At 48.7% G+C, this 20,057-nt stretch overlaps 4 protein-coding genes across 4 annotated transcripts; 1 reads left to right on the top strand and 3 right to left on the bottom strand.

Moving 5' to 3' along the window:
- Positions 1–8,315: 8,315 nt before the first annotated feature.
- H257_05348 (hypothetical protein) lies at positions 8,316–9,839 on the bottom strand (the record flags this gene model as incomplete). Its single annotated transcript, XM_009830191.1, has 1 exon — positions 8,316–9,839. The coding sequence occupies one exon, from the start codon at positions 9,837–9,839 to the stop codon at positions 8,367–8,369; it is 1,473 nt and encodes a 490-aa protein (XP_009828493.1). The 3' UTR covers positions 8,316–8,366.
- Positions 9,840–13,314: 3,475 nt separating this feature from the next.
- H257_05347 (hypothetical protein) lies at positions 13,315–14,884 on the bottom strand. Its single transcript, XM_009830190.1, has one exon. It carries the CDS (start codon positions 14,879–14,881, stop codon positions 13,379–13,381), a length of 1,503 nt encoding a protein of 500 aa, XP_009828492.1. The 5' UTR covers positions 14,882–14,884; the 3' UTR covers positions 13,315–13,378.
- Positions 14,885–15,007: 123 nt separating this feature from the next.
- On the top strand, positions 15,008–16,232 carry H257_05346 (hypothetical protein). Its single transcript, XM_009830189.1, has one exon. It carries the CDS (start codon positions 15,014–15,016, stop codon positions 16,175–16,177), a length of 1,164 nt encoding a protein of 387 aa, XP_009828491.1. The 5' UTR covers positions 15,008–15,013; the 3' UTR covers positions 16,178–16,232.
- Positions 16,233–17,081: 849 nt separating this feature from the next.
- On the bottom strand, positions 17,082–19,195 carry H257_05345 (hypothetical protein). Its single transcript, XM_009830188.1, has one exon. The coding sequence runs from the start codon at positions 19,133–19,135 to the stop codon at positions 17,255–17,257; it is 1,881 nt and encodes a 626-aa protein (XP_009828490.1). The 5' UTR covers positions 19,136–19,195; the 3' UTR covers positions 17,082–17,254.
- Positions 19,196–20,057: the final 862 nt, after the last annotated feature.

Here is a 20,057-nt window from a genome sequence, read left to right as displayed (position 1 = left end):
TTTCCGTGCAAATCGAATGCAACCACAGCCATTAACTTCACACATAGTCACAATCAAATCAAGCAAACACAATTCGTTTTGATGACCAACGACAACAACCAACCATCGCCCCTTCGTGGAAAACAACTCGCCGAGCTGTACTTTACGCGTACCTCACCTGAATCGACGCTTTGGCTCTGTAAATGTGGGAAGCGCCGCACACAAAACGGCACTGGGTACACGAATTTGACGTCGCACATTGAGCGCGAACAGCCCGAGTACCTGAACTATGACACCACAGCCCCGATTTCGGAACAGAATATGTTCATGCCCCTGTTCTCGCGCAGTGTGCGGAACGTGTACGGCTGGCTGACCTGGATTACGTCGTCGCTGTTGCCCTTTAACTTTTGTGAAAACGAGATGGCTCGCCGCTACTCGAACCTTGGTCCCATCAGCAACAAGACGCTCATGAAATGGATGCACCAAATGTGTCGTTGGTTGGAAGCGAAGCTAAAGAAGACCCTGCCCGAGTCGTTTGCGTGTGTATTTGATGCCTGGACATGTGGGTCGACGCATTACGTGGCGGTCTTTGCGTCGTTCCCAAGTGATTAGTTGCGTGGATACGAGAAGGTGTTGCTCGCATTGTCACCGATGAACGACGAAGATTCATTGAGTGCTGCAGCCTTCCTGGAATTTTTTGACTTTGTCCTCGATGTGTATGGCAAATAGCGCCGAAATGTGGTGGCCCTGATCGGCGACAATTGCACCACGAACCGTGCTTTTACTCGTTTGGCTGGCATCCCTATGGTGAGTTGTGCGTCTCATCGGTTCAACTTGTTCGTTGGTGATGTGCTAGCCGACTATGAGGACCTGCTGTGTGCTGTACATGCCATCATGAAGAAGCTGTCTAACATCATTCCTGCTGCCAAGCTTCGCCGGATGACACCATTGTGTCCCAAGCAGCGCAACAAGACACGATGGAGCTCATCGGTTGCCATGTTGGCTCGATATGTCGAGTTGAAACCGTTCCTTCCCCAACTCGGGCTAGACGACATCGACATGCTCTGCTCAACAGCCGGCAAGATCGTGATGTGGAGCTGTTGACTACCCAGCTCACCGACTTGAACTCAGTGACGCTTGCGCTCCAGGACGAGTCGTTGACACTTGCCGATGTCCGCATGCTGTTTGACGAAGTCGTTGTCAAGTACCCTGGCGCTGAGGTTCGCCTGGGGCCGGATGCAAGTGTTGTGGAAGACCCCACCTTTGAGTCTGGTGTGGTAAAGGTGCTTCAGCACATGGAGGCGTCTCTTAATGAGGACGAGCGTATGGCGATTGCTCTGTTGTCCATGCCGAGTATGGCTGATGGTGGGTATCTGGGTGACACGGACAGCATGAGCATGGTGGCCCGTGCGTTGAAGCGTCGCAAGTTGCTGCAGGCCCGGAGCAACTACCTCGACTGCCGTTTCCTTCGACCGACGTCGAACATGTGCGAGCGGCTGTTCTCTGTGACTGGTACATGACGGGCGAGGTAGAGTCAAGGTCCTAAGCAGTTGCATCATTGGCCTCTATCGAGAATCACTGACGCTTGGACAGTCGGCGTTCATCAATTGCTGCAAGTGCATCGACTGCATTGGTAATCGTGCGCATAGAGGGGAGTTTCTTTGCTGGTGTCGTGGTGCTTTGCCTCGGCAGTAGCGGATGACCTTGGATGATATGAAGTAATTAAAGAAGTGATCGACTAAAACGCCAATGTACTGAGCATTCTAGAACAGACAGCCAGGAGAGCACGATGGATTATCACTGTTCAAGTCGTGAATCGCCTAAAATTGATGATGTACTATTTGAAATGACGTGTCAATATGCGAATAGTTTATAAAATTAAAGGGGTGTAATATTGCACAAGTTAATACTCAATCTCTGTGTTGATATCACTTCATTAGAGCTCTAATAGAGCTCTTTCGAAATCAATTTGAGCTAGAGTTCCAGTTTGGCCCACCAAAATCAAGCAATTTGATTGGCCAAGGCTTGTTTGGCGAAAATCAAACTTGATTGGCATCTCAAGGACCATCGAGTTTCGAGTTTGTAGTTCATTGGATAATCGTGCGGGCAGAGGGGAGTATCTTTGCTGGTGTCGTGGTGTTTCGGCTCGGCATGAACGAGGAGTAGTGGATGACCTTGGATGATATGAAGTAATTAAAGAAGTGATCGACTAAAACGCCAATGTACTGAGCATTCTAGAACAGACAGCCAGGAGAGCACGATGGATTATCACTGTTCAAGTCGTGAATCGCCTAAAATTGATGATGTACTATTTGAAATGACGTGTCAATATGCGAATAGTTTATAAAATTAAAGGGGTGTAATATTGCACAAGTTAATACTCAATCTCTGTGTTGATATCACTTCATTAGAGCTCTAATAGAGCTCTTTCGAAATCAATTTGAGCTAGAGTTCCAGTTTGGCCCACCAAAATCAAGCAATTTGATTGGCCAAGGCTTGTTTGGCGAAAATCAAACTTGATTGGCATCTCAAGGACCATCGAGTTTCGAGTTTGTAGTTCATTGGATAATCGTAAACTTGATTGGCATCTCAAGGACCATCGAGTTTCGAGTTTGTAGTTCATTGGATAATCGTGCGGGCAGAGGGGAGTATCTTTGCTGGTGTCGTGGTGTTTCGGCTCGGCATGAACGAGGAGTAGTGGATGACCTTGGATGATATGAAGTAATTAAAGAAGTGATCGACTAAAACGCCAATGTACTGAGCATTCTAGAACAGACAGCCAGGAGAGCACGATGGATTATCACTGTTCAAGTCGTGAATCGCCTAAAATTGATGATGTACTATTTAAAATGATGTGTCAATATGTGGATAGTTTATAAAATTAAAGGGGTGTAATATTGCACAAGTTAATACTCAATCTCTGTGTTGATATCACTTCATTCGCCAGGAGGTCTAATGCAGAGGGGCTGGGTCCAATCAAGCGTTAGGATTGGCAGAATCGACAGGATGTGATTTGATTGGCTTAGGCAGATCTCTAATCCAGTTTCGAATTTGACAATACGACGGTAGGTATTGTCCTTTACCCAAAATTTGGACTTTTGTGCTGATTCGCCAAATCCGTCAATCGATTTTTTGTACTGACGTTTGTATGTAACCATTGTCCAGTGTCACACACTAATTCAATGATGAAATAGTCGAAGGGCGGATTTGATTGACCACATGATTCGTGTTCTGGGGTTTTATTGGTTGATCGATTGTCTGCCGATTTGGTGTGCTGCTTATTCGATTGAGCACCCCACTCCAATTTCGTATCGAATTGACAGTATTGTTGTAACGGCATCGCTCCCACCGCAGACGTCTTCCAACCTACGCGGCAACGACTGCGTTTGTGTCTGAAGTGGTCGCCCTTTTCTCTCTTGTCAGAGGTACTACTTTTGAAATGGGAATACGCTGTACAGGTAGCATGTCCTCACGGGTTTGGACGGCGTGACGTTGGCTTGGCTCTTATCGGCATTCATATCAGGGACTACGATGTATTCGATCTTTTTTCGGCTGGCTCATTTTCTCTTGAATTGATTGCATATAAAATGTGGTCTTGATATTCCTTCGTATTGCACTATAAAGTGGGCTGAAGTAGCTACACCATTGACCGTAATTAGTACGGATTGAGAATTAGTGCGGTCCACACTAATACATGTATGATGGAATTCCAGAAATTTGTGGGGTAATTAGTGCGGACCAATTTCGTTCAATATTAGGTGTTTGGAATGTATGTGATGATGCCCAATTGCTCTGGTAGTCATAGAAAGCCATGAAATGTGGTGTAATAACCCTTGTATACGATGTGTCTGCACTATTGACTGTTTACATCAATGCCAATTTGTAATGTCATTATTCATGACAATCATGACAAGTACCACATACAAAAATCTGCATAATAATAATACTAACTAATTATCAATATTCAAAATTGGTGCGGTCCGCACTAATCTCCAAGTCCATAATTAGTGCGGATTGAGATATATTACATCTGACGGCAGAGAAAAACAGCCAATCAGACTAGGCTATGATTGGCCACGACATCTGTGATGTTTCGTGACGAATGCCTGCGCTGTCTTCTACCCGAGGAAAAGCCTCTAAATGGGCACAAAAAACTCCTATACAGCTAGCAGAATGCTGCTACCTGACTGACAGGGCAGTGGGGGTGTTCTCTAACAGAACAGGGCACACGTATTAGTGCGGTCCACACCAATACATGTGCTGTAGGTCTGGTGACAAGGTTGAAAATTTCATGTAGTGCGTGCGGTCCGCACTAATTTCGGTCAACGGTGTAACGTTATCCTAGATAGACCTTGACGGTGATATACACACGATGACTGACTTTGTGGGCGATAGGAAATTCAAAAGTACTCAATTCCGAGTTTGAGCTGAACGAGTCATAGCGAGGGCAGTAGACCGGAGTGGTGGCCAGTTCAATCAGAAAAACGACCAGGATGCACCATTACTGCTAAAGTGCCAACTGACGTTGTCGCTGACTAAGTGAGCGTCGAAATACAATGCCAAGAACGGTGCCTCATTCAACACACGCTCGATGTCCTATTTATATACAGATATAATTGAGCTAACTTTCTATGTATTGATTATATACCTCAGAAGCAATAGCAGAATTCACGGTAGACTTTGCAATGCGTTTGACGGAGCTTTGCAGCTTCTCCGTGAAAAAAAACGCTCGTTCTGATGACGTTGTGCCGTTCCACTTCGTGTGTGGTGGTGTCCAATGGTCGGCTGCGCACCATATCCGCTTCGAGCTTGTTTCGCATCGGTGCCAGGGTGGTTCCGTCCACGATTAACCATTGACACGTTTTCAGATCTTCACAATGTGGACAGGTGATGTGTTCATATAGGCCCTGGTCGGGGAACGTTGACTCCACACTCGTCGACGCCTTTGACAGGATTTTGGAAAGTGTTAACACCAGACACTGTCGTCACTTTTGTGTTAACGCCTACCGCAACTTGACAATGGTTGATGATCATGTCGTTGTGTCTGCTTCTATCCATGCTGTGACTGCTGCATGCTTAGCTGTCACGTCCTCCGACCCCCGCCACGACAAGTACAACATTATCACTGTAACTCACATTGAATTTGACTCCATGCTTGGTAATCTGGCGTACGAGCAGTGGTTTCTGTCCAATCTGCGGTGTGGTCAAGCCAGGCTTGTCCAACTGGTCAGGGTCCTTCGTGCTGAAATGGTGGCTTATAGTTTGCAGTGTCCCTGTACTCGTTTGAAAAGAAAGTAGCCATTTTCCAGAATATTTTGGGTTCCACTGGTGGTTATCGCGAAACGGCTGCAGCGTTTGGCGTGTCAAAATCATGGTGTATCAACATTGTTCACTTGTTTTCGTCCGTGCTACTAGTATATAATATGGCAAAACAATGGATTTGCATGCCGTCATCTGGAGTGTAATTGAGCGTCAATTCCGAGCGAAACGTGGGCTCCCTGGCGTTGTGGGTGCTATTGATGGGACTTTGATCGATATTCAGCGGCCTAAAGACTACGATGTTGATGGGTTTTATAATCGGAACGGTGATCGATCGCTAAATGTCCAAGCTGTTGTGGATGCTTCAACGAGGTTTTTGTCAATCGATGTTCGGCCGGGATCGTATTCAGACAAAAGAATGGAAGTGTTCTGTGTTTGGCCAATCTATTCTACAATGTATAGCCCGTGGCTGCTATGTACTTGGGGACGCTAGGTACACTTTGTTCCCAAGGCTAATTGTGCCCTATATGCCCCACGAAGAATGTGGTCGTTTGACACCGCGTCAAAAGCGATTTAACTTAAAGCATTTCAGCACCCAAATTCCTGTCGAATGTGCGTTTGGTTGACTGAAAGTACGGTTTCGGATTTAAAGTGCACGATACGTGAAATCACGTTAAGTCCAACCGTTTCGCACACCGTGGCCTGTGTGGCGCTTCACAATATGTTCCTCCAATTTAATGATGGTCTGTTTTCGACTCCCAACAACGAACGCGACCGAAATATCTATTTCCAACCGAGCGATGAAACCGATGTGGAAACAAACAAGATGCTCCGCGCCGTAGCTGTGACCAAGCAAAGTGGAATATCAAGGATACTGGATGAACAATAATGAATGTGAATTTATTGTTTCAACAAATGTTCAAGCAATTTAGAAATTGCGTTCGACTGCTGCGTAATAGCGGCAGATTGCGTTTTGAGCGCAGCTACTACATCGCTTAAAGTTGCTGTTTCGTGTTCAGGCACTACAGGTACGACTGGGGCAGGTGCAGGCTTGGTATGAAGCATCGCTTCCCCGAGAGAAACAAATCCCTCCTTAACTGCAACAAGCCCCGCCTCCAGAGCTCCATGCGTCTTCATTTTCGCACTATTTTTTGGTTTTGTCAGCAGTGTCTCCAACGTCAGAGAAGTCGCACAATCCCTCCGCCTCTGCCTCAACACATTCAGCTAAAAATATGTAAAATAGTTATGATGAAATCGAAAATATAAATGTCAAGAAAAAAATTCCTTCATCCGTGGAAAACAATGACTCCCGGTGAAATCCACCCTTGGATCCCGAGTACTCCAACATGCACGCAAAATGCGCTGGAGCGTTTATAACAACGTCGTTCCCTGTCGGCGTGGGCAGTGAAGGCTTGGTCAAGGCCCACACCGATCTCATCTTGGTAAACAAATATTATATAAATCAATAAAACTATAAGAATCAAAAATCAAGTAATAATAAATAATAATTACAAATACCTTGTCTTTCACCTGCTGGGCAGAATAGACCCGATTGACGTCAATGCTGAGTTCCAAGGCCAGCATTTCGTACGCCTCCTTCTTCTGGTTGTTGTTCTTGGAGTCGAAACGATTGGCAAGTTAGGTTTTGCAGCAAAGACAGAAGAGTCGTGCAACGCTGTCCTCGCACCACGACGCAGTCATTTTCTTGTCCGTGTCGTGCGCAGCACCCTTCCGTTGTTTTAGTGGTCAGCCACCACTGAGTTGTCCTGCTTCATCTTCGGAGCAACTGGCAGAGCATCGACGCCGTCCATGTTCAAACTTGCAGTGGACATCAACAAAAGCGTCGACGGTAGTGTTGTGACGTCAACGAACTATTGACACCAGAACACATCATCGACGCTATTGCTGGCGTGCCTACCATCGGTTCGCCATCCGAATATGCGCCAATAAAAAACGTGTGCCAAATATTTATCCCACTCTTCAGAAGCATAACGCGTCGACTACGATACGGTACGTCAATTCGGTCCAAAAACGACCAACACACGGCTGTGAACGCTTGGCGGCTCATGAAAGGGCATCCAAACATGGCGTACCGGTTGGAAATGCTTGAATGCAATGCTGAAAATGGGACCTACCTGTAAATTGAGAATCAGTATTTGCTTGAAGTATGATATTAATTTTAATTTGTACAGTGCCAAATTCCATGTAACTCATTTCTTTGTACAGAAGCTCATACACAACTGCAGTTGATTTGCTGAATCGGAATTTGGCTTCGTTCACACCGTCCCAAACACACCACCTCCAGCACTGGGAGTACTTGTACTTCACCACAACGATGGCGATCTCAGAGTTCAATTCGAATAGGCTTCCTCATCATCGACACCAGAAATCGTCGAAGGGATTGTGTTACAAACGTTAGGGCATCCCCAATGGTGTACAGTACACTCTGTAATGGTAAACGCTATTTTACCGTATACTGTACTTCGAAGTATGCAGTTTTGGCAACCCCAACGGTGCGACAGTATCTGGTGGAAAGGGCAAATTTTTACTGCGAGACGGCATATCGGCCATTTTTACCGTTTTGTGAACATACTCGAACGGCAAAATAGAGGAGCCAATCACTGAATACAATTGAAATTGTTTTGACCAATCAATTGCAAGCATGGACATCTCAGTCGAACCCTCAGTGAGAACCTCTCACCATGAACTCCAGCCAGAATCACTATGTACTGTACGTTGGGATTACTTCAGCGTAGGGCCCAATTCGTTGTCTATATCGTCGCCGTCGTTGTTCCATGCCGAGTCTCCATAACCCGATGAGCCTGTTAATTTTGGCCGTTTTCGAGGCAAAAAAGCAAAATAAAGTGCCAGTAAACGTCAAAATACAGTCTGATTATACCGTCGTACCATTGGGGACGCCCTTAGTACTATAATAAATGCTAGTAACGTTATACACTTATGGTGGAAAAGGGGAATGAGTGGGGGGGTCAAAACTACAGCAGCCGGCGCTATGGACGACGTAAGTTGACAATGCCCCCCGACGGTGCTACGCGAATGCCGTTGATAAGACAATTGTAGGCTACAGCATGGTGGAGATACATTAAAACACCCACTTCTTGTAGGTAGTATTACCATCCCTTTCTAGTACTTTGATGGCGAAGGAATCTGTCGACGGCGCTTTCAATGCGTTGGTGGGCCCACGCGAGGTGGACACTGTCCGACGGACGGGAGGAGATAATGTCGCTGTGGTGGGACGCGCCGAGGATTTCGACTACTTCGGACTTGGGGTTGACGATGCCAGATTTGTTGTTTAACGCCAATCCATTCCAAGGATCGATGGTACCGATGGGAAAGATCACATTTTCGACGTTGATCTTGAGTCCGCCGTAAGTCTTTAAGGTCGCTGCAACGCGGGTGTCGTTGTCGGTGATGTTGAACACGGCCGCGCATCTCTTGGTGTGGATGGAGTCCACCGTGGCGTACTTGAGGGGAGCGAAGGCGCCGTGGCCAGTGGCGGTGGTCTGGGCGAAGCCAAATTCGGTGCACGTTTGGTAGAGCCACGCGCGGTTCACCGAGTGATCCCCGATCGCCTCGTCAATGACGCTCTCCACGTTCTTTTCCCACGCGCTTGACGTGCACTTGTCGCCGCCCGTGTTGCCGATAAACTTGGACAGTTTTTCCACGGGGGTGCCCGGAAGCGATGCAAATGACTCGCAGACGGATGCGAGGTTCGTGTCGGCGAAGTCGTTGTCTTGGGCCGGGCCTCGGAACGGATTAAAGATAGCCAGCTCAAACAAAGCGCGATCGTCGTCGTTCTTGAATTCGGAGCACGGGTTGAACAGGGTCGTCAACGTGTCAGCGTCTTCCGCCTTGGTGCTGGCCACCAGGCGATGCACCTCAGTCATGGCCTTCGTGATCGTGTTCACACACGCATCCCCGCCAAAGTACTGAAGCCCTTCGCTGACAGTGTCGCCGAACTCGAACATGTCAATTTTGGTGTGGAGGGGGGCCGAACTGGCCACGGCGCCCGCAAAGCGCGACGAGTACTTCAGCTTGAGCCAGGCAGCCAACATTCCCGGGTAACTCGACCCAAACGCCACCCACTTGCTACTGGCCGTGAGGTTTTGCTTGGTCTTGAAGAAGTCTTGGAATTTCACCAAGTCTCCCAACGCTTGATCGGCACTGAGGAACTTGAGGCTAGCCAAGCTTAAGTCGGCAAGTGGCTGCGACTTGCCGTAGAAACGGTGCCCCAACGACACCATCAGCGCCTTGTGCTTCTTGGCCAGCTCATTCATAAACAGCTGAGGCGTCGTCACCGCCAAAGCCGCCATTGGATCTGTCCCGTCGATGTGGAGGAACACTGGGGAGCCCGCACCTCCATAGTACTGGTCGTTGAAGTAGTAGGGTTGCTTCCACACCTTGCCGTTGGACGCATCCGTGTGGTCCAAAGTTTGTTCGTCGTACCAGTTCACTTTAGTTGACGCGTCTTTGAACTGGTGAAGCTTGTCGGTGAGCCGGACACGGTTTTGCAAGATCGAGAGAGGGGTAGTCGCGGCAATGGCGGCGGACGCGACGATACCAAGAGCGAAGGCGCGGGCCATGGTGGTGTTTGCAGTGGAATGTCAATCAAAAAGTAAGCTTTGCAAACACTGAAGGTGATTTGTGCTGGAATTGTCACGTGGTTTTCTTGAGTACGTACAGTATAGTAAGTAAGTACTATAGTACTACGTAGTACCTTACTACTGGTATAGTGGTAAACTCGTACAGTCACCATGATTTAAATGAATACTGGCTCTAATTCTCCGACATCCAGGTGAAAAGGGGCCTCACAGAACACAGACTGTGGTGCATGCAGTTGGAGGCTCTGATTGAATTGGGGAACGCTATGCCACTGAAGTTTGTTACAGTTCACCTACAAGGTTGAATAAATATTCCAATAACGTTATAATATTAATACCTGGTGTTTACAGTTAGCTAATTCAAAGGGTTTTATAAATGCTACTGCGCAATGAAACCGGAAGATGGCGTGGTTTTCTACGATATGACACTATACGTACATCGCTGTACGATTGCACTCCGGTGCATGTCCTCGCTATGCGTCATTTGTGATCATGAGTTGTTCAAATCGAAGTAATATCTGCTATTCTCGGGACGGAATTGCACAATTCACTGGTCGTCATGAACGAAGTAATATCTGCTATTCTCGGGACGGAATTGCACAATTCACTGGTCGTCATGAATTTTCAAATGTGCAAAAAGTGCAAAGCACAATACCTATGAAGATGAAGTTAATTGCTTGAACCCCTCTCTACTGATCATCTTGTGGCTCCATCATCCGACAGTTGGATTGGGGCCGAAAATTGTGCGGTAACGAGAGATTCCACCAAAACTTCAAGTTACTCCGAGTAAAAATTACAGTTAACATTGTAAGTGGTGTTTTTTCATGTGCAGCGTGTAATTTCGAGTTAATCTGTTGGGTAAGTACACATGCGACACTTTTCCGTTCGTTAACTGTAAGTAAGTACACGATTGTATTAAGGTTACCTGTAATTTAAATTCAAGTTTAGATCAAATGCTTCATCGATGTCCCCTTCCCCAAGTACGGAGTAAATGTAGAATGCAACAATCTCATTGTACTATAGCTACACGGCACGTTGTGAAGTAGTACTTTGTACTCAACTGCCTCCTAAAAGGATATCGAATCTTCGTGACGTAGCTAGAGCTCGTACCTACGTGAATTAAATTAACGTGTTAGAGGTTACTTCGAAGTATATTAACTGTAAATGTCTTAAGAGGTTTTGCTATATCATATGTACGAAACCATGGTCCTTATCCGGCACAATATAGCTTATCCGTTAGAACCTGTTTCGACTAAAACTCAGAATGGGGTAGAGCCAATCAAATCGTCGTATTTTTCATTTACCTCGTTCGCAAACCCTCTTTTTGCGAATGACCTTCTCGCAAGAGAACGAGGTGGAATGCATATTGATTGGTGTAAACAAAGATTAGCTGTATCCAATCCAAAATTAGTCGACGTCGTTGCAGCCTCCATTCAAGTGCAAAATGGATGACGCTCTTGTTCTGTCTGTGTGTTGCTGTTGAGGTTGCCATCGAAGCCGTCTTCTCTATCACAGCAACACAATGAGCATCCGTGGCCGTGTGGCCTGCACGCTGCACTACCTCACGCATTCGGACAGATATGAATCAACCGCAGCACCATTTGGCGTACTGTATCCAAGACGCGCGCGTACGAGTAGTGTAATCAATGCTAGACACTGTAATACGTGGCTGCCAATATAGATTAGAACTTAGACTCTAGAGTTGCGGAAGTTGCGACAGCGACACGATGTTCAGTGCTTGGATTTGTGCAAGGAGCTCCGCCTTGGAGATGGGGCACTTCTTGGGACGTTGGGTTCCTTTCGTTGACGCCATTCACAGTCAATTCAATTGGTCATTAAATAGCCAATAAATTGAATTGTTTTTAGTGTGTCGCAAGTGCGAACGAGTCGAAAATATTTTGTCAACTCGTTCCTACTCCATTCGACATTTTAGTCGGAACACTCTGTTCTGTTTGAGGATATCCCCACTGCCCTGTCAGTCATCTGCTAGCGCCCAAAGCGTAAGCGGTATGCAATTAACATTCATACATACTAATAGTAACAAATAATACGTACAGTACTACTAGTACTAGGTATTTGTAGTAGTACTATAATAGAGTACTATTAATATTTATAGTTCTTCCTTATCTGGGTAGTATTTACGCAACAAACTACTCTGTACCGTGGTAGAAATGTAAAAATCTTCAAAGTACATCACTACATCAGCAAAATTTACATTTTTCAGACCCACACCGGTTGCCAATAAATTTTGCATCATGATGTAAACGCTGCATAAACACAGATTTCTCAACAGATCTGTTGGGTCGTTTACAGTTCTATGCGATTGAGGTCCCAATGGACTTCTTCAACGAAGTTTGGCATCCCGACCCCCTGGAGCACGCCGGCAGCATTAATATGAATCTTACAGGCAATAGAATGAAAGCCAACCATTCCGCACTAAATTAAGGACTCACAAGAGCTCCAAAACCTCAATCGCCAGCGGGCGTCCAACGCGAGTTTGCTCCATCGGGACTACAATTTCCCCCAACCGGTGTGGATTGGCTGTGATGTACTTCATTTACAGCACGTACCCGATAAACGGGTCTTTTCAGCTCTATGTTTACATCAGCACGATTGGAGCTCTGCATTTAAGCATCCACCAAATGCAGAAAATTCACAAGAACACTGGTATTGTATTGGCCACACATCCTGCACTTTGGGCCTAACACGGCATCGTTAGCATGTTTGGTGCAACTTTTTGACTGAATCCGGATTCAAAAACTAGGTAACGTTAATCATCATCCGGATTCTGGAGTCAGAATCCATTTTTGCTACGGATCAAGTTAAACTCCCCTAAGCTTAGGACCAAAATGCGTCTTAGACGTACCGTACGCCTAAGACGTACGAATTAACTAATTTGTCTGAAACCTGTTTACTTAAATCAAGAGAAGAAATCTTCATGAAGTTTTATTGAGCGGCATGAGGAGGGGCGATTCTGTTCTGTCTATATTTAGCTCATTATATATTTACTTAAGTACTATATAGCCGTACGTCAAAATATACTTATTCGTCTTAGACGTACTTAAAATGGTCCTAGTACTACTCAGTACCGGTAGTTAGTATTAGTACTACGTAGTATTATGTATTAATAGTTTGAGCAATCACTGTAGCGTAGACGGTGCTGGTCCTCTTCTTGAACTCCACAAAAGGGGCAATTTTGCCTTTCGGAGTAGTGTTGCCTCCTTCCGAGACTTCGCGATGGGGTCAGGATTGTGACTTGATCTGTGGCCAATAAATAGCCTCTGGGATCAAATTTGGTCTTACCGGTTTTGGTTGGGCAGAGCCCAAATGCTTCCAAACAGTACTCATGTGAGAATGAAATTTAGGTACTACTCCGGAGTACTGTACTATGCGTATAGTACTCGGTGTACTGTAGTACCTTGGTAAAAGTACACAAGCATACCTGTATATTTATGTAGCGATTTTTCACTGATTTCAGCCAGGATAGGTAGCCATATTTTGTACTTCGAAGTAGTTAGCTATCACTCGAGGACTCCTAATTGCCGCAGCATCCGCCGTTTGTTAGGGTCACTGACAAAGCTGTCGCCGTTCCGAATGTGCCACAACGTGCCACCTAAATTGAGTCCCCACGTGTTGGCCGGCCACGGGGCTTCGCTCGGTACGACGAACGCCGTCGACATGTGACGGCAACTGCCGTGCACGGTCGCATACGTTTGAAACGCTGGCAACACGAGTTGCTGGAACCGGACGTCAAAGTGGCGCCACGTGAGTCCGGCTTCTTCCAAAAGGAACCGCGTCTCATGCGGCAAGGTCCCGACGTCCGTCCGCCGTCGGGCGATCCACCCCCCGAGGGCGAACCCGTGGGCCAGCCGGGGCCACGGGTCTGCCGCCGGCACGACAAAGGTGCTGGGCACACTCACGTGGCCAAACTCGGATCGATACGTCGCGAGGGCGGGCAGGACCTGCCGATGCAATTGAAAGTGCAATTTGTCGGAGAAATTCCACAGAAACCCAAGCGACGTCAACACTTGCTTGTGCATGACGCCGGCGTAAGCGTGGCCTCGTCGCACGTTGCGAACGATCAGACCGAGGGACAATGACCACGTCGCGACCGGCCAGTCCGGGTCGTTGGCAGGCACGACAAAGGCCTGCGGTACATCGCAATGGCCTCGTAAGCGCACAAACGTTTCCAGCGCAGGCAGCACTTGGCTCGTCCATTTGAAGTCGGATTTGGACTGAGTGAGGTCGATGCCGGCGGCGGCAAGGGCGGCGCGGACGGCGGGATCGTCGCTGGACCGCAACGCTGGGACGGCATTCCCGAGGCGGAACCTGTGGAGGAACTGGGGCCATGTCGAGTCGTCCGAAGGCACAACGAATGGCAGCGGAACGTGGGGATGCCCGTGGAGAGATTGATAGACGACGAGGGCCGGGAGGATGACCTGGTGCAGACGGTCGGTATAGACGTTCCACACGAACCCCAGCGCGTTGAGGGCGGCGACGTCGTCGGCGTCGAGGTCGGCCGCGTGCATACGGAGCTGGCTCACGCGATGGCCAAGTCGAAGCCCGGCGCATACAGGAGGCCATGGACGATGATTGCCTATATCTTGTTCTTCTGCATGCTCCATACACACGACAAACGTGAGAGGGACGCGGACATGACCATACCGGCTATGGAAGGTTGCGAGCGCGGGCAGGATGACCTGCCGCAAGTAGTATGTCTGCCACTCGACAGGAAACGAAATCGCCGCTAGTTGTTTTCTTTGGGACGGCGACAATTTGGTGAGTTTGCGAATCAGTCCTCGCAGCTTTCGACCGAGTGGGTACGGCTCCGAGGCTGCAGTGCCGTTGGTAGCGCCGTCCTCGAGCACGTGCTGGTACTGTGGCGGTACGACAAAGTGGCCATGTTTCTGGTTAAAGACATGCAGAGCATTCACCATCTCGTTGAAGTTCCGCTTCTTCGTGGATGTCGTCGAGAACAACGCTGCGACTGGCGTCGTCAGTCGGACACGAAGCACACGCAGCATGTCCAGCAAAAACAAAAATTGTCATTGTGAATGCACTGTCCGGATATACATATCCGGTTGGAAACCAGCGATAATACCCGGATAAGTATATCCGGTAGGAAACCTACCAACAGTAATTACAGTACTGTGACGATGGTACTTCAGCCGCCGCCAACCGCGGTGTCGGTGCCAATTCGTCTGGGCCACACCAAGACTCGCGTGACAGACACTATCAAGTTGCCTACCATTGGCTCGGTGGGGTTGAGCAATGCGAATCCGTTGCGTGTATGTGGCGTGTGCCGCGAGAACGAATCCAAGTACACATGTCCGCGATGCAATGCCGTGTATTGCGGCGTGCCATGCTACAAGAAACACGGGATATCGTGCACGGAAGAGTTCTATAAGGGTCATGTTCAGTCCGAGATGCGATTGAACAAGGATTCATCGGACACGTCGGTGCGCGACGTGCACGCGATGCTGCAACGCGTCCACGACGACTTCCCCGAGACATCGCCGATGGACGCGCGGATCGACGACCTCGTGGAGCTCATGGAGAGCAATGCGTTGACATTGGAAGCGCTAACAGCCGAAGAACGGTCGAACTTTCTTCGCGAAGTCGCCGACGGGAGGCTCGGCAAGTTTATTGCGCTGTGGGAACCGTGGTGGATGCAGTCTCCGTCGTCGTACGACACACACACCAACAACTTGCGTCGGAGTCTTATCGTAGATCTACAGGACGATGATAGCGACCCAACTCTCGACGACGACTTGACCCATCCATTGGGACTCTTCACGGCGTCCATGCAATCTGCGCTGCCGTCCCTCCCGTCCCTGCATCCGAACCCGAACCATGCCGTCCTCCAATGCAACCTCGTCGAAGTGCTTTTCGCGTATGCCTATGTCATGCGGGTGTACAACGGCGACTGGCGCGTGGACGTGGAAGATGCGGCGTCGCAACTCGTGTCGGTGTCGTCGGTGCTTCGTGGCGATGGCCACTTTGATTTGGTGACCCACGTGATCATGGCGTGCCACGCCAGCGGCGGCGCCGACGCGAATGAAGCCGCCAAGCACGTGGCGCTCGTGGACGTGGCGTCGATCTTGACCCACGGCGCGTTCGTGCGGGACAGTTTGACGGACTTGCTCTTGTTAGTTCAGACCATGCGCCACGACGTCGCGGCGGCGAAATCGACCAAGAAAGTGCTGGCCCGGGTGGTCAAGAAACTCGAGTTCTACCTCGTCTGGGCGAGCAACGTGCTCACAAACGACGTGAACGCGCTGTCGTCGCTGCAAAAAGACCTCGTGGCGCAAATCCCGTGAGTGCCTCGCATTCGCCACGGCCATTCGCTAAAATAAACTATTTTTATCCAATCAATTATGAGTTGGGTCGACCACGCAGATTGATTGGATGTTAAAAATATTTATTTGTAGAGGAAGCAATAGCAACCCAGTACAGTACTGTGTACTGTAAGTATTAATAGTACTTACACTGTACTGTGTACTGTAAGTATTAATAGTACTTACACTGTCACTTTCTTTCCAATACTCCAACTGGATAGAAAACTGTTCACGTACTGTACAGTGAACCGGGGAGAAACTCGCCCGAGTTAGCAACCAAATTTGCATGCAAACTCAACGCGCAATAATAAAATTTACCCAACCCTAGGCACATTTGATTGGCTATAAATATTGTAACGTGACAAGCACAAAATGTCGCAATATTGCGACTGCCCACGCCAGCGTCATCGAATCGCATGAGCAATTGTCGCTTGGTGGCCAACGGGTAGGAAGGAGATTTGAGGACGCCGAGGTGGCATGACGATCGTGTGGACGTTTTTGAAGTGCGGACAGTTTTGAATTTCATGTTTGAATAGACTAATCGAAAGGCGTTAATTATCGATGCTACTTGATTGGTTTAAATAATCTTTGTATATGATTTTAACGTTACAAGACATATCCTTGCCAATAAAAATATAGTATCAGAACTTAGAGGTGGGCGTGTTTTTTAGGGGGGTCGAGTTTCTCCCTGGTTCTGTACAGTATTGTGCTTTCGATTGAAATTTCGTGTTGTGGTATCTCGTTGGAACTTAAATCGATTTGATTGGCTACTTCAGATGAGCTCAAAATTACTAGCCAATCAAAACCTTCTCAATGAAATTCAACCAATCAGATCGATTGTGGATCGGTTTGGTCGGCGCCGATTCGATTGCACCCGCTCCCCAAATTTGTATCAAATCGACGATATTTTTGTATTATTCATACGGGTACATATACAGTACTAGTATACCATGGGATGGGTGCAGCACCTACATACAGTAGATACAAGTAGTGCACCCACCGTCCAGACACTATGGGGTTGATAAGTTAAGCGATGTATAAAACATGGAGACGACACGTTTACGCGGTTGGCATGACGATGTGGAGCTGCTGTTGTTGCGCGAGTACAAACGCTTGCAACGACGCCATCCACTTGTTGTATTCGCGGGCACTGGGGGCGACCAGGTTCATTTTCGCGGCTTTGACTCCGCCAGACGACGTGGTGATTTCAAACTTGAACGACTTGGCATCGACGACGCGCACTTGGCACGAGCGTAGCGACACCACGTGCAAGGGCTTGTCATTCGTCATGTTGTCCCTCTTGTACTCGGACAAGAGGTCGTTCTTGAGGAGAAAGTACCGCTTCTTCGGGCCCAGCAACGACGCGTGCGGGTTGTGGTGTACTTTTAGGTACCCCTGGGTATGTGTAAACGGCAAAATGGCTCGAACCCACACACTCGGGCCAATGAAGCTGTCGAGCAGCACATACTCCGTCTTGGCGGTGGACAAGATCACTTCCTGCATCTTAGAGCGAGAGCTCACAGTCACAATATGGCTGCACAGCACCTCGTCTTCCAGCGCGTTGGTCGTCTTGTTTACAAACAAGAGGCGCTCGTGGTCCGTCAAGATCAAGTGGTAGCGCTTGGTCTTTTTGCTCGCCACGGGGCCAGCCAGGACCACGCGTTCGCGCGTTTTCAGCAACTGGTCCCACAAATGCATGGTGGGGGAGCGCACGAGCGCCACGATGGCATTCTTGTTGCGGTGGCGAATGGCGCTGGCCAAGTCGCCGCGGCCAGCCGCGAGCATGTCCTTGAGGATCGACGCTTCCGGCAACGTGACTACACCCACCGACGCCACCGTGTCGCAGTAGTCCATCATGTCGGCGACGGTCATGGAATCGCCAAACAAACTTCCGCCTTGCCCGGTCGCCGTCATGTTGTTGTTGTTGTACGCGTCGTAGTGGCTGCCGGGGGATTGCAACTCCTTCAAGGTGCTTGGAGCCCGGCCAATCTTTTGAAGCGAGGGACGAGGCGACGGCGTGGGGGATGGCGCTGACCACGATGCGACCGAGTGTCGATGGCCGGAACTCTTGGGCGTGGTGTTTTCCAAGGCCTGCATCATGTACTGCGGCTGGACACTGGCTCGCCAGAACACGACCACCAACGGGCGCGTCGAGCGCTTCAACAAGCTCACGGCACGCGCGTACTCGGGACCGTTCAGGATATGACCATCAATGGCGTGAATGCTGTCACCCACACGGACACCTCGCGCTTCAGCAAACCCCATTACGTTCGGAAGGGACGGCGGCAACCGTGAGACGAGGACACGGTCGTCGTCCGATGTGATGGTGAGATTGAGAGCAGACCCGGTGAACTCCACCGCATACAGGCCTTCGCGCATGCGCGGGCGGAAAAAGTGCACAGACAACGGTCGGATCGGCGTCTGGAGCATTTGAATAACGCTGTCGTACTGGCGGCCGATGGCGCGGACGCCACCGACTTTATAGACGACGTCACCGATGGAAATGAGGCCTGTGGACTGGGTATAGCCCATGGTGCCATCTGAGTTTGGCCGGAAGGCATTCACGACGACATTATCGCGATGGTAGTCGCGGATAGTGATGCCAAGGGACCGATCCGGGAAGGTCACTTCGACGATGTCGTCCTTTTTCAGTGGGGCCAGGGATTCAGTCTTGGGAGACAAGGTTAGGACAAGTGGGGCTTCAGGAGTCTTGGTCGTGAGCTGGAAGAACGAATGTTTGCTCATGGGAACCAAACTGGACGTGTTCAAGTCGATGAGGTCGACCCACGAGTCGTCTGTGATGCCAAACGTCGTGCGCAGGGTCCCTTCGAACACCGATTCAAACACTTCGTCAGGTACAGAGGGATCCCAAGACACATGCCGAGACGCGCCTGAATCTAGATCAATGATCCGAATGGATGTCGGCGTCACGAGTGCCATGATGGAGCAGGGTTGGTTGCGGGGGAGGAGCGCAACTGCGGAACTGAGAGAAGGGGAGAGGAAATCAAAATTTGACCGGGTGATCGGCGACTGAATTTTTATTTTTATTCTTCCCGTCCGAAAAAAGGCCCGGCGACTACAGGTTACGCACACCAAATTAAACTTTTCGATTAAAATACAGGTGGCCAGAATGCGGTCTGGATTCCTGGAATTTCCTCTATGTTTGAATATGTTGGCTTCCTAGTCTTTACGCAACCCACCTGGTCTCAAGTAGTCGAATGGTTGCGCCACCGTATGTGGCCCACCGTGGTGCATATTCGTTACATCTCGCGTGTATATCTACCCCTTGCCAAGTGCTCCCTCCCACTCAACGCCAACGATTTCGATAATGCCATGCTGGAGCTAGCTCAGAACCTTGAGAAAAGACATACCTTGCATGAAGCCATACCCAACGGCGAGGTGTTGAACATATCACGTTTGAAAGGTTTGCATAAGCGACAAGTCAATCTTTGAACCGATAGTAACGGGAAATTGTTTCTCAGGAATTGGTTCAACTTTTGAGATCCCTCTGTTTAGCGTCTGTCTTGACTCTATGTTGTACTTGAAGTACAAAAATACCTTCAGTTATGTATATTCCCTTGCTTTACCGACCACAAAAGGTTGACGCGATACAGTACAGTGGCATTGGGGTCGCCTTCATGAGCGTGAAAATTTCCATTCGGTACTTTGGATAAGTTATCACTCAATTGTCTGCCGTGCAAATCATACTCCACATTGCATATCCGTTGTCCATTTAATATCATGCCACGGCAGCCATAACGTCGGGAGGCACGTCAGGTGCCTGAAATCCATTCGAAATGATACCACCCCGTCCTATGTAGCTCGAACAACAGCCTTTCACCAGCTGTTTAACACGGACGGT

The sequence above is a fragment of the Aphanomyces astaci genome (assembly GCF_000520075.1).
Source record: "Aphanomyces astaci strain APO3 unplaced genomic scaffold supercont1.10, whole genome shotgun sequence".
NCBI classification, from domain to species: Eukaryota; Oomycota; class Saprolegniomycetes; order Saprolegniales; family Verrucalvaceae; genus Aphanomyces; species Aphanomyces astaci.
The sequence above is the reverse complement of the archived record's forward strand: the minus strand, read 5'-3'. Positions and strand labels throughout refer to the sequence as shown.